At 44.3% G+C, this 14,529-nt stretch overlaps 2 protein-coding genes across 3 annotated transcripts; both read right to left on the reverse strand.

The window, feature by feature from the left end:
* Positions 1–321: 321 nt before the first annotated feature.
* Positions 322–3,565, reverse strand: LOC115507553 (spindlin-2-like). Its single transcript, XM_032592207.1, is given in 3 exon segments — positions 322–2,562; positions 2,564–2,652; positions 3,322–3,565. Coding segments are annotated over 3 exon segments (993 nt in total). The 5' UTR covers positions 3,536–3,565; the 3' UTR covers positions 322–1,872.
* Positions 3,566–9,627: 6,062 nt separating this feature from the next.
* Positions 9,628–13,854, reverse strand: LOC115507616 (spindlin-2). 2 transcript variants are annotated; one of them, XM_030306051.2, is made up of 2 exons: positions 13,620–13,854; positions 9,628–12,950 (listed from the first exon to the last, which is right to left on the reverse strand). In XM_030306051.2, exons 1-2 carry the CDS (start codon positions 13,831–13,833, stop codon positions 12,172–12,174), a joined length of 993 nt encoding a protein of 330 aa, XP_030161911.1. In that variant the 5' UTR covers positions 13,834–13,854; the 3' UTR covers positions 9,628–12,171. The 2 variants fall into 2 exon arrangements, with proteins under 2 accessions (XP_030161911.1, XP_030161912.1); XM_030306052.2 differs by having other exon boundaries at positions 13,555–13,701.
* Between the last annotated feature and the right edge of the window lie 675 nt (positions 13,855–14,529).

The raw sequence follows: 14,529 nt of genomic DNA on the forward strand, positions 1-14,529 counted from the left end.
AGTTAGGGAAGACTGAGCAGTGAGCTCACCTTAACTCTTTGTTTGAGGGCAGGGGCATATCTTAGTGAAGTGTAGGGTGGGGAAATCAGAGAGAAGGTTTTGAAGGAAACTTCCACAACATGACTGGAGAAAGACAAGGGGGAGAAAAAGAGAAGGACACAGACCCATGTGCTAGAGCGCCATACCCCTGAGGGACTTTATTGGGGTCACTGCACCCTCTCCCCACCAACCACCGCCCCTCTATGTGGCATTATACAGTTGAAAGAGTTAGTTATACAAAGTCACAACTCCCGGCCCGACTGCCCCATGCCATCCATCTCACCTGGAAACAGAGCTGCACAAACTTCCATCACAGCTTCCCTGTGTGCTTGAGGTGGGCAAGGCTGGTCAGGAGGTACCTGTGAAGGGTCAGTAGCCACCAGCTTTGTCACGGTATAGCCTGAATAGGGACTCTAGAGGCAGCAGACCTCCATTCAGTGAAGCATTGGGTGGAACCACCTGTGGTTTCAGGCAGCTGCTGAGCTAGGCATGGACTGTCAAGTACTCCCCATGTCCTGAGATAAACATTAGGCTCAATCCTCTGATGCCCCTCCTCTCTAGGGAGGCAAGGCACAGTCCAGTAGGAGAAAGAACAGTGAGGGGACTCCTGTACCTGACTTCAGTAAGGTTCTAATTTTTTTTGGATAAAATACTTTCCAAACGCAAGGAGGCACATCTCTTAAGTCCTGAGCACTCCGCTTACCTACGCCCCACAAGAATTGTTTATCCAGTGTAAGGGAAATGAACCAAGACCTCTGGGTCCAAGATTACTGCACCTGGTCCTCTGGGAAAAGTGAGGAGACTGCTTACAGCCCCCAGCTCATGGGGTGTCAGGTCAGTGTGTTTAAGCCGAGGGTTTGGGTTCTGCTCGGCAGGTGTGGCATGAGCTCCCTGAAATAAGAAAAGCCTTTTAGGTATAAAGTTGGCTCCTACTTAACTCAAGTCATCCCTGTCAAAATGCCATTCTAGGGAACTTCCAACCCATTTGGCTTCTTTGACAGCTGTTACATCTTTTCTGCACAGAGCCAGGGGAAGGCAATGTGGATACTGCCAGAAGTCCAACTTTTTCCTGGGCTTTCCCATGTCTCCTGGGCCCCATTCCCCACACCTCCTTTTCTGCATTCTCACTTCCTCTGTCAATCTTCCTGCTTGGAATTCTTCCTTCCTCAGTGTTCCTCCCCTTCTGACTCCTTACTCATGCGCAGACCCTCCCTTTGAGTACCCTCCAGATTCCTGCCAACTTTCTCTCCCCCTGCCCCTTGCTCTGGACCTCTTCTAAGCTACTTTGAGACCCTCTCTACTCAAGGCATTCTGTTTGTTTTCCTTTAAGCCCCAAGATCTCACTCTCTCTCTGTTATTCTCTACCCCCTCCTAGTTGGGTGCCTCTTTCTCTTAGGCCATCCCTCCTCCAGGGAGCCTCTTCCTAAGCAGTCACCTCCCATTCTCCCTCCCTCTACAGCCCATCTCTAGTTCCTTCTCCTCCCCCCTCTCTAGACCAGACCAGCTAAGTCCTATTCCATTTTTAGATGACTGATTATGATACTAGCTGAACTTTATTCACAGCCTGCATTTACAGCTGTCCCTTCCTTTCATGCCCCATCCACCAAACACACCCAATCTTTTCAACATGACAAAGTCCTTACACACAGCATGTCATGTCCACATAAATTTGTATTTCTCAAAAAAAAAAAAAAAAAAACAACAGTTATGCTGGCAAAGATGTTGAATTAACAGGGACCCTTAAGCTTTCAATACACTGAAAAGCAACATTGTTTTGCACGTCTACAAAGTATACATTTGTTCTCACAAATGTGGCAAAGTTTACCCTAACAGTTAGGACTTTTTCACCAAATCATAGACATAGATATGGAAATCATCATCAAACTTGATGAAATACACAGAGGGTTTGGCTTCCACTTGGTGAATGACCATGCCAATCCGTTTGGAGCCATCTTCTTTGGTATATTCCACATGTTTACCTATCAGGCCATCTACAACTCCTCCTGTCTCCCTCTCTGCTGGAGGAGACTCACTGGACTCTGGCATGATACGGAGGTCTCCTTCTCTGTAATCATCTAGAAGCTGGTACATGTACAACACAGGATCTTTCTCATAGGTAATATAAAACCAGGCTTTCATGATAGGTGCTTGGGCTAAGACCATTCCCCTCCATTCATCCTTAGAACCATGCTCACCCTCAAACATATGTTCCACAGCTTTACCAATTATGGTGTTTGCAAGGTTGGCATCACCGACTTGAGATGATGCCACCCTATCGGAAAGAATTTTAAGAGACAAAACTCTTTCATCTCTGTGAAGTTCCAGTCCATAGACACAGTCAATTCCATCATATTTCACCAGATAAAGAGAGGGATTTATAGGCACCTGATCCAGAACGGTTCCTTTCCACTGGGTGATGGGCTCATCACCTTCCTTCCATCCATGTGAAATTCTGCAGCCCACGATGTTCCTGCGGGACTGGGACGAAGGTCTGCCTCTCTGCTTCTTTTGGGAGGTTTTTTTTCTTCGTCATGTTTGTGGACCCAGTAGCCCGTCCCGAAGCTGCCCTGGTTTGTTGCCCTTCGGCCTCCTGTGCGTTGGGGGTCTTCATGCCTGCAGGGGGAGGAGAGAAGATAAGAGAGAAACATTCACTATGCCATAAGGTGAAGTTCTCCCAACAGCGACGTGTCTCTGTACCCTGCGTCAGAACCTAAATTTTCCCCCCTGAGCCTGGCAGCAGTGCTGGAAATCCTGGCTGTGTGCCTGCAAGTGCTCTCCCTCCTAGGTTCCTTTAGACTGCGGGAAAGGGCGGCAGCGGCAGTGGTGCTGGCCAGGGTTAGGAACTCTGCAGGAGGGGGCGGGCTACCTCCTTGTTCAGAGCCCACTGCCTCCACCACCCGTCCCTGGCGCCCACTCTCAATGCCCTGCAAAGCGCCTATCTATTCCTTCACCGCCTTGATCCGCACGCACTCACTGTCCTCCCGCCCTGGACACCCCAGCCTGCTGCCCATACGCCCCTTGTCTACCCACAATCGCTTTCTGGCATCCGGTACCCTCACTCCTCCAGGCTCACCTTCATTTCTTGCCTGGCTTCTAACGCCACCCCCTTTTCCTATTTCCCATCGCACTCCCCTCCCCAGCCTCACCCAGCTCCCGCCTCCACCCCCTATCTCCAGCAGGAGTCCATCCCATCCCCCCTCCCCATCCTGGAGCCCACCAATGGCCCTGCCCTAGCTGGCGTCCGCCGCCCCGGGTCGCGGGCCTCACGTGCCCAAATCGGACACCTCGCTGCTGCCTCCGCGGTGAGCCTGTGTCGAAGGAGGATCAGCAGGCGACGAGCCGGGTGCTTGCACGGGCTGGGAGGGGTGGACCTGTAGGCGGGGAGCGCGTCTAGGAGGGCTGCGGGGTAGGCGAAGAGGATGGCGGCGGTATCCCCAGCTCTGAGCTTCGCGGGCCCTCCGCCTCCCGGTCGGCGGCGGCTGCCCCTCTGCCACATCGGGCTCCCACCAGCCGCTGCCGCCGCCGCAGTCTCCTCCCTCTTGCCGTAGCGCAGCTTCCTGCCAGGAGAGAGGCCTCCCCTTCCTGCCAAACACTGCTTGCCCACCCCCTTCCCCCAACTCTTAAGCCCACCACCTTGTGCCTGGAAGTTGCTCTGGGTCTCAAGTTCCTGCCCCTTTCCGAAAGAAGGAGTAGGGGAGTCCTCAACTTTCTGCCCTTCCCCCATTGCCCCTTCTCTTTCTTCCTCCCCAGATCTGGACTCTTTAGTTTTGTTCTTACCTCCAGTTTCACCCTCTCAATCCCCCTGCCTCCTCTGACCTGCCCCATCTGGTATCTTCTTCCAGGAATTAGTCTTTTCTTAATCCTAGAGCCCTTATTGTAGTTAATCTTTATACAAAATATGCCTTTGTAAATAATTTACAAGGATTTGTGATGGGAAGAGAGAAGTGTGATAGTGCTCAGTCTGCCATCTTGACACAATCTCTGTGTAATTTTTTTCTGACTGCTCTTTCCTGGACTTTACTTCTTAGAAAGTTTTCTCCCTTTTTCTTTTATTTATTTCTTTTTTTCTGTTACTGTATTGCAATTTTTTGCACGATTTTAACACTGTGTACATCTCAGAAAATTGATATGAAGAAAATAATCAAATGCATTTCATTCCAGCTCCCATTCACTAGGGCTCACAGAAAGATCTTAATAGTCATTTTTTTTGGTCATTTTTCTATGCTCTTACAAAACTGGGATAATTTCATATATGCAATTTCATGTCCTGCTCTTTCCATAAGGTGTAAACATTCTCTCAAGACATTAGATATTTTTGAAACCATTATTTCTCCTGTACATTCGACAAAGATTTATTGAGCCCTTATTACATGTCTAGTCATCATTCCATAAAACTCAGTTTTACAGTAACCACAAGTTAACTTTTCTCTCATTACTGTACATTTAGTCTAATGTTTCCACCATAACTAGTAACGTGATCTACTAATCAGAAAGGAGAGCTTTGGAAAACATAACTTTAGAAAACAATAATTAGGTAAATTGATCATTTTACAATTCAGTTAGGAAAGAACGGGTATTCTTTAAGGGATGCTGGAATAATTGTTTAAATATTTGGGGAAATTTACAGTAAATTTATTCCCATATCAATATTTCATTTTACATCTTAAATGAAGCAAAATAAAACATAAGAAAATGCAAATGAACAATCCAAAGAGCAGTAAACAATATGAGTGGTTAATACTCAAGTGAACAGTTACTGAATCAGGTGATGTGCTGAATGTTAACAGAATAAACTGAAAACAATAAAATAATTCCTAAAAGGGAAAATAAAATGGATAAAAATCTTGACTCAACAATCAAAGTATGAGAGAACATTAACATATTGTCACTGAGCATGAGAAAAGAGTTTCACATTTAGTGCTTATGCAAATTAGGATGCTATGTCATATATAACCCTTGGAATCTCTGTAACCAGCCTGTGAGCAAAACTAGCATTGTGAAGATAGCAAAGGGGGAATGGGAATACCCAGGGCCCTTTGATCATTTCATTTAGCTGCTAATCATACCCATTTCTGGAGTCCTACTTCGGGCTTGAAGTTATGAGATAGAAAACTTTTTTTGTAGTTAAAGCAATTTGAGTCTGTGCTTACTATTACTTGAAATTCAAGGTTATCTTAAATTGCAAAGTATTTGCTTAATAAATGTATGTGTAATAGCAAGCTTGATGTAAGGTTAAGAATAACTAAAATTTGAAGATAGAAGTTAAATTAAAAGTTAGGAAATTACTAACATCTAACTTAACTGTATTTGTTGAGCGATTTTTAATGAAATTTATTTACCTATGTAAATGATAATGTATACAATTTACAAATGCAAATTAGAAATTTATATACATATCAGTATATCCTGCTTTTAAAATAATTTGAAAACTTTTCCAACAAAAGCAAAACAATTGAAAAAATAATTTTTAACAGTTATTTTTAGTAAACTCAACTTTTAACTTTAACTTGATGTTTTAACTAGCTGCTATTTATTAATATGTCACTGGCATTTTTTTCCTTTGCATCATTTGGCATAAATAATGAGTTGGATAACTACTGTAGAATTAAATATATGTTGTTTTAATTCACAAAGCACAAAATACACACAAGAGCATGGAGGACAAAATGTAAAGATAGTCAAGGACAGCCAATAGGCACACATAGGCCACTTCTCATGATATGACTTCAGGAATAAGCAATGGATTGAAAGTGTTCCAATCAGAGCCACCTATTTGCTATGGTTTTTTAACACTGATCTTGTATACATTTTGTATATTTTCCATTAACTCAATATCAGTGTTGCTCATGGAATATCCAAGAAAACTCAATGAGAGTAATTCTAAAAATAAGATTTTGTCATACAGTTGAGCTTTGGAGGATCACAAACCTTTGTAACAGGTAAGATTTTTTTTTCACCTCCCACCACACCAGGGATCAATTTCCTCCCCCTTGGGGGCAATATTATCCTAGTTGAGAATGCATTATCTAGGTATTACAGGGAAAAACAAGAAGATTGGATTGGATATCAACTGTAATAGGAAGCCTTTGGAGAGTTTTAAGGAGGACAGTGATATAATCTCATTTATATTTTTAAAATATCACTGGCTATTATATGAAGAACTGAAAGAAAGACAAGGAGACCTTAGCTCTCCATACACAATTTAATCAGGGGTAAGAACTTCTTTTCTATAATTTTTAATTACTGAGACGATGCCCTTTTCCCTCCATGCTGTCAAAGTATCAGGTCATGTGTTTACTGCTTTTTTCAGTTCTCTGTTCATTGTTGGACCCTGGGTACTTTCCTCACAATCTTTAAAGCTCAGTTATACATGGAAAAGGTGATCTGTCATATTTTAGCTAACATTTTAAAGTGATTTTAATGATAAGAGTATTCCTCTATCCACATTTTAGTCTCTTTTAAGCCAGTGGGTTAATTAGGCACTCCTGTGGACAACCAGTGGTGCAGTTCTCTCCCTTCATGATGGAGACAAGATGATTATAGTAGAGTCAGAGAAGCCATACCCATACTTTGTGAGGACCCTCCTTCAATATCTGCTGTTAGTTCTTTAATTAGTTAGGCAATTCACAGTTTACCTCAGAAGCCTCTCAAATTGATCTTTAAAAGGACATTAAAGTCACACAGAAAATATTAATCCCCTAAACCATAACCCATTGAAAATTATGTTCAGTATGTTCTATAACATATTAACTGCACAAAGTAAAGAAATTATGGGCAAAATGGGTGAAATGTACAAACTTCCAGTTATAAAATAAATAAGTCATGGGGATGTAATATGCACCAAGGTGACTATAGTTAATGTACTACATTGCATATTTAAAAGCTGCTAAAAGAATAGATCTTAAAAGTTCTCATCACAACAAAAAAAATTTTTGTAACTATGGTAATCATTTCATAATATATACAAATATCAAATTATTATGTTGTATACCTGAAATTAATACAATGTGTCAATAATGTACTTCAATAAGCATTTTTTATTTAAAAAAAGAGACATTTCATTTTGATTCTTCTATCAGTGATTATGTATAATAGTTGTCAAATAAGACCCTCATTTCCCTGGCTTCATATCTCCCAATGACTTCTTTAATTGGTGAGATTGCTAAGAGTTGGACAGGTGAGAATTGAGTTGTCTCTTGGATTTATCTCTTTTAGGCAGAAGATGCAATCCAGGGATGGGTGGCTCAGTCAGTTGAGCATTCCACTTTTGATTTTGGTTCAGGTCGTGATCTTATGGTTCCTGAGATTGAGCCCCATGTTGGGCTGTGCACTGACAGCATGGAGCCTGCTAGGGATTCTCTCCCTCTCTCTTTCTACCCATTCCCTGCTCATGTGCTCTCTAAATAAATAAGTAAACTTTAAAAATATTATAGAAGATGCAATAAAATTTATTCTCAAACATACAATAAGGTTTGCAGGCTAGGGGCACCTGTTTTTCTATCAGGGAGACTTGCAGTTATCCAGCTTTGCCCGTGAGTAGGTGAAGTATGAGGTAATCCTTGTGGCCTCATAGCTAAGCATGTCCACCAATCCAGCTTTTATCAATTATAAAGGAGATATTTTGAGGTCAATTTGTGTAATTATTGTGCTTGTCTCTCAAATGGTTACAAACTTGCAAAAAGAAAAAGGATTTTATTTATCAGTATTCTAAAACCTCAACCAAAACATTATTTTGAGCTGTGGCACAATTTTAATCTGGAAGGGAAGGAATAACCATCAGGAGTATGCCAGGACACAGCATTAATTCTCTAATATAAATACACTTGAATTTAAATTAAAAAAATAAATACAGGAAATTAGTTATTAGGAAATGTATTGTCATCTCTAAGACAGAAAATAACTTTTGGTATTCCAAAGTGTTACTTTGCAATTGTCTCCAGGAAGGACATGGGGAAAAGGTTTGGGAAATTCTGACCATATCCCTTTAGTAGTAATGCATGCAAAATCCAAGACTGATTGTGTGATCTCGTCACTAATAACTCATTATACTATACCCACTTCCATTTTAAACTTATACTCAGAACACTTAGGCTTGGGAAATGGGGAATGGAATATGACATGCACAATGCATTTTGAATCATTCTATGTGAGCATAGGTATCTGTCCTTTACCCAGACACAGCACAAGACCTGTCAAAATCCTGCCTCCTTTTACACCCAATTATGTTAAATCCTGTACTGTTTTAAATCCATGACAAAATCTGGGTACCTGCTGCCCATTATCATGATAGGATCATTTAGTTTTCACTTGGTTCCAATAGAAGAAGGAGAAAACATTCCAAGGGGGTAAAGCTGAGAATAAAAATTTACATAAGTTTTTGTGGTTAGTTTCTCATTCTCCATGACTTCACTACATCAGCATCATACAACCAACCCTAGGCAGTAAGAGCCCAAATGCGTCCTTTGTTGTCGTTGTTGTTGTTGTTGTTGTTGTTGTTGTTGTTTTGTATTGTTTGAGATGTTATTTGGCTCAAAGATATCAGAAAGTCTGGAATTTAGTGTTGTCATTGACCCCTCCTACATTTCCTTCCACAAGATATCTTCTCTAAGGGAAAATCATGAGAGCTGTGCTTCAAAATGTACCTAGAATTCAAATCAATCTCATCATACCACTGCTGTCAGATGAATTTAACCCACCATTACCTATTACTGGAATATGGGAATAGTCCTGAATAAATTCCCTTTTTCCATCCACGTACCCAACAGAGACACTCTCCAAAGTTGCAAGTGTTCCTATTAGATTATGAGAGAATCATGCCCTACCTATGCTGAAAATAATGGATCCCCATCAATTTCAGTGTAAAAACCAAATTCCATTCTAGGACTTCCAAGGCTCTAAGCTATCAGCTTCTGCCAGATCCCCATCATTTCTCTCAACTCACTTTCCTGATATTCTCTACCTTATTCTCTCAGCTCCAGCCATGCTGGTATCCTCGGTGTTCCTTGACTATGTCAGGCTTACTCCTGCCCTGCTGTCCCTCTTACCTGGAATGCTCCTTCCCCAGACAGCCACAGGACTGGTCCTGTCACTGCCTTCAGGTCCTTACTCAAAAGTAATGTTCTCAGTGAGCCCTTCCCTGGACTCTATCTATCCAATTTCAGCCTCACACCTGGAATTCCAATTCCCCATCCCTTGCTTTATTTTTCCTTTCTTCACACTTACCACTTTGACAATACTTGACATTTCACTTATTGTACCTTGGCTACTGTCTGTCTCCCACACTAAAATGAAAGCTCCACCAGGGTAAGATTGTTTCATTTATTTTGTTCATTACCATATCACCAGTACCTGAGCCTGAAGACTGCCTGGCACAGAGCCTACCTAAAGTATTGGTGGGATGAAGATAAAGCAAATGAATTAAAAACAACTGGGGGGTGCCTGGGTGGCTGAGTTGGCTAAGTGTCCGACTTCAGCCCAGGTCATGATCCTGCACTTTGTGGGTTCGAGCCCCGTGTTGGGCTCTGTGCTGACAGATCAGAGCCTGGAGCCTACTTCAGATTATGTGTCTCTCTCTCTCTCCCCCTCCCCTGCTTGCACTCTGTCTCTCTGTCTCCCAAAAATAAATAAACATTAAAAAATGTAATAAAAAAAAAAGCAAATGGGGTGAGCTTACGCCAAAAGTGGGGCCAAGCAGTTTCCTCTGGGTCTAGCCCCAAAGCTACAAATGCAAATGCCTTCAGGGGACAACTGGGAATTTTATTCCAGTGAGTGAATCAGGCCAGCTGGGGGTATGGCTAGTTTGAGAGAGCATTCAGAGTCTAAAATGGGCAAAGCCCTTCCTCAGACCCAGATGCTCGTATCCTTGTTGGAATGTGGAATGTTAATTCTCAGTTTATTGTTTTGTTTTTTGTTTTGTTTTATTTTGTTTTGAGGTGGGCCAGAAATATGGATTTTTGTAATGCGAAATCTCCCAAACGTCTAAGTAACTAATTTAAAAATGGAAAACACCAGGATCGAAGAAAGCATGACCCCTGACTGGAATTGGCCTGTGGGTGGCCTGCAGGTGTTTGCTAGACTAAATTGTGTGATGAAAGAAAACCAGTCCCTGCAAGGTGGGCTTGCCTTGTGTGATTCTTCAGGCAAACAGTTTCAGGTCATGTTGGGTGTAGAGAATGAACTAGAATTACCACTTTTTTTTCAAATTCTAGAAGCTCCCTGCCACCACCTGGCCCTTCCCCCCACCCCCCAATGTATGGAGTTAGGGAAGACTGAGCAGTGAGCTCACCTTAACTCTTTGTTTGAGGGCAGGGGCATATCTTAGTGAAGTGTAGGGTGGGGAAATCAGAGAGAAGGTTTTGAAGGAAACTTCCACAACATGACTGGAGAAAGACAAGGGGGAGAAAAAGAGAAGGACACAGACCCATGTGCTAGAGCGCCATACCCCTGAGGGACTTTATTGGGGTCACTGCACCCTCTCCCCACCAACCACCGCCCCTCTATGTGGCATTATACAGTTGAAAGAGTTAGTTATACAAAGTCACAACTCCCGGCCCGACTGCCCCATGCCATCCATCTCACCTGGAAACAGAGCTGCACAAACTTCCATCACAGCTTCCCTGTGTGCTTGAGGTGGGCAAGGCTGGTCAGGAGGTACCTGTGAAGGGTCAGTAGCCACCAGCTTTGTCACGGTATAGCCTGAATAGGGACTCTAGAGGCAGCAGACCTCCATTCAGTGAAGCATTGGGTGGAACCACCTGTGGTTTCAGGCAGCTGCTGAGCTAGGCATGGACTGTCAAGTACTCCCCATGTCCTGAGATAAACATTAGGCTCAATCCTCTGATGCCCCTCCTCTCTAGGGAGGCAAGGCACAGTCCAGTAGGAGAAAGAACAGTGAGGGGACTCCTGTACCTGACTTCAGTAAGGTTCTAATTTTTTTTGGATAAAATACTTTCCAAACGCAAGGAGGCACATCTCTTAAGTCCTGAGCACTCCGCTTACCTACGCCCCACAAGAATTGTTTATCCAGTGTAAGGGAAATGAACCAAGACCTCTGGGTCCAAGATTACTGCACCTGGTCCTCTGGGAAAAGTGAGGAGACTGCTTACAGCCCCCAGCTCATGGGGTGTCAGGTCAGTGTGTTTAAGCCGAGGGTTTGGGTTCTGCTCGGCAGGTGTGGCATGAGCTCCCTGAAATAAGAAAAGCCTTTTAGGTATAAAGTTGGCTCCTACTTAACTCAAGTCATCCCTGTCAAAATGCCATTCTAGGGAACTTCCAACCCATTTGGCTTCTTTGACAGCTGTTACATCTTTTCTGCACAGAGCCAGGGGAAGGCAATGTGGATACTGCCAGAAGTCCAACTTTTTCCTGGGCTTTCCCATGTCTCCTGGGCCCCATTCCCCACACCTCCTTTTCTGCATTCTCACTTCCTCTGTCAATCTTCCTGCTTGGAATTCTTCCTTCCTCAGTGTTCCTCCCCTTCTGACTCCTTACTCATGCGCAGACCCTCCCTTTGAGTACCCTCCAGATTCCTGCCAACTTTCTCTCCCCCTGCCCCTTGCTCTGGACCTCTTCTAAGCTACTTTGAGACCCTCTCTACTCAAGGCATTCTGTTTGTTTTCCTTTAAGCCCCAAGATCTCACTCTCTCTCTGTTATTCTCTACCCCCTCCTAGTTGGGTGCCTCTTTCTCTTAGGCCATCCCTCCTCCAGGGAGCCTCTTCCTAAGCAGTCACCTCCCATTCTCCCTCCCTCTACAGCCCATCTCTAGTTCCTTCTCCTCCCCCCTCTCTAGACCAGACCAGCTAAGTCCTATTCCATTTTTAGATGACTGATTATGATACTAGCTGAACTTTATTCACAGCCTGCATTTACAGCTGTCCCTTCCTTTCATGCCCCATCCACCAAACACACCCAATCTTTTCAACATGACAAAGTCCTTACACACAGCATGTCATGTCCACATAAATTTGTATTTCTCAAAAAAAAAAAAAAAAAAAAAAACAACAGTTATGCTGGCAAAGATGTTGAATTAACAGGGACCCTTAAGCTTTCAATACACTGAAAAGCAACATTGTTTTGCACGTCTACAAAGTATACATTTGTTCTCACAAATGTGGCAAAGTTTACCCTAACAGTTAGGACTTTTTCACCAAATCATAGACATAGATATGGAAATCATCATCAAACTTGATGAAATACACAGAGGGTTTGGCTTCCACTTGGTGAATGACCATGCCAATCCGTTTGGAGCCATCTTCTTTGGTATATTCCACATGTTTACCTATCAGGCCATCTACAACTCCTCCTGTCTCCCTCTCTGCTGGAGGAGACTCACTGGACTCTGGCATGATACGGAGGTCTCCTTCTCTGTAATCATCTAGAAGCTGGTACATGTACAACACAGGATCTTTCTCATAGGTAATATAAAACCAGGCTTTCATGATAGGTGCTTGGGCTAAGACCATTCCCCTCCATTCATCCTTAGAACCATGCTCACCCTCAAACATATGTTCCACAGCTTTACCAATTATGGTGTTTGCAAGGTTGGCATCACCGACTTGAGATGATGCCACCCTATCGGAAAGAATTTTAAGAGACAAAACTCTTTCATCTCTGTGAAGTTCCAGTCCATAGACACAGTCAATTCCATCATATTTCACCAGATAAAGAGAGGGATTTATAGGCACCTGATCCAGAACGGTTCCTTTCCACTGGGTGATGGGCTCATCACCTTCCTTCCATCCATGTGAAATTCTGCAGCCCACGATGTTCCTGCGGGACTGGGACGAAGGTCTGCCTCTCTGCTTCTTTTGGGAGGTTTTTTTCTTCGTCATGTTTGTGGACCCAGTAGCCCGTCCCGAAGCTGCCCTGGTTTGTTGCCCTTCGGCCTCCTGTGCGTTGGGGGTCTTCATGCCTGCAGGGGGAGGAGAGAAGATAAGAGAGAAACATTCACTATGCCATAAGGTGAAGTTCTCCCAACAGCGACGTGTCTCTGTACCCTGCGTCAGAACCTAAATTTTCCCCCCTGAGCCTGGCAGCAGTGCTGGAAATCCTGGCTGTGTGCCTGCAAGTGCTCTCCCTCCTAGGTTCCTTTAGACTGCGGGAAAGGGCGGCAGCGGCAGTGGTGCTGGCCAGGGTTAGGAACTCTGCAGGAGGGGGCGGGCTACCTCCTTGTTCAGAGCCCACTGCCTCCACCACCCGTCCCTGGCGCCCACTCTCAATGCCCTGCAAAGCGCCTATCTATTCCTTCACCGCCTTGATCCGCACGCACTCACTGTCCTCCCGCCCTGGACACCCCAGCCTGCTGCCCATACGCCCCTTGTCTACCCACAATCGCTTTCTGGCATCCGGTACCCTCACTCCTCCAGGCTCACCTTCATTTCTTGCCTGGCTTCTAACGCCACCCCCTTTTCCTATTTCCCATCGCACTCCCCTCCCCAGCCTCACCCAGCTCCCGCCTCCACCCCCTATCTCCAGCAGGAGTCCATCCCATCCCCCCTCCCCATCCTGGAGCCCACCAATGGCCCTGCCCTAGCTGGCGTCCGCCGCCCCGGGTCGCGGGCCTCACGTGCCCAAATCGGACACCTCGCTGCTGCCTCCGCGGTGAGCCTGTGTCGAAGGAGGATCAGCAGGCGACGAGCCGGGTGCTTGCACGGGCTGGGAGGGGTGGACCTGTAGGCGGGGAGCGCGTCTAGGAGGGCTGCGGGGTAGGCGAAGAGGATGGCGGCGGTATCCCCAGCTCTGAGCTTCGCGGGCCCTCCGCCTCCCGGTCGGCGGCGGCTGCCCCTCTGCCACATCGGGCTCCCACCAGCCGCTGCCGCCGCCGCAGTCTCCTCCCTCTCTCTGTATAGGAGTAGACTTTCAGTTTCCTGTCGGTAAAGAGGCCTCCCCTTCCTGCTAAATACTAGGCAACCAGCCTTCCTAGTGTTTCAACTACTCCTTGGCTGTTCCTCCTCTTTCCAAAAATCAGATCCTTGAGACCTGTAGGTTTTCCTTTCGTCTTCTTGTGTAACCCCACTATCTCAGGCTCTCTAGCTCCACCTCTCATCTCTCCTGCTAGAATTCCTTCTTATTTTTTTCACATATTCTTCACACTTTCTTCATATTCACAAATTTACGAAAAAATACCTTACCCAAAACACACATAGTAAAGAAATCCTTTATATTCCTAGGAAAATTTATGATATGTATATACATGCACATCTTCTCTATGTATTTACAGATAATCATATCCCCAGACATATAATCTGAAGTACACACCTCTGCAATCACATAACATACATACATAATTCTCCATTCATGCATATCCGCAGAAATGTCCATAATAAGAATTTATCCAAGGCAGGTGTGAGTATCTTAGATTTTGAGATCTGTATTTGGAGAAATAGTGGCTTACTTTATTTAATTTATTTATTTTTTTTAATATATGAAATTTTTTTTGAGCTTAGTGCTTTTATTTTTTTTATATATATATATGAAATTTATTGCCAAAT

This window comes from Lynx canadensis, chromosome X (assembly GCF_007474595.2).
Source record: "Lynx canadensis isolate LIC74 chromosome X, mLynCan4.pri.v2, whole genome shotgun sequence".
NCBI classification, from domain to species: domain Eukaryota; kingdom Metazoa; phylum Chordata; class Mammalia; order Carnivora; family Felidae; genus Lynx; species Lynx canadensis.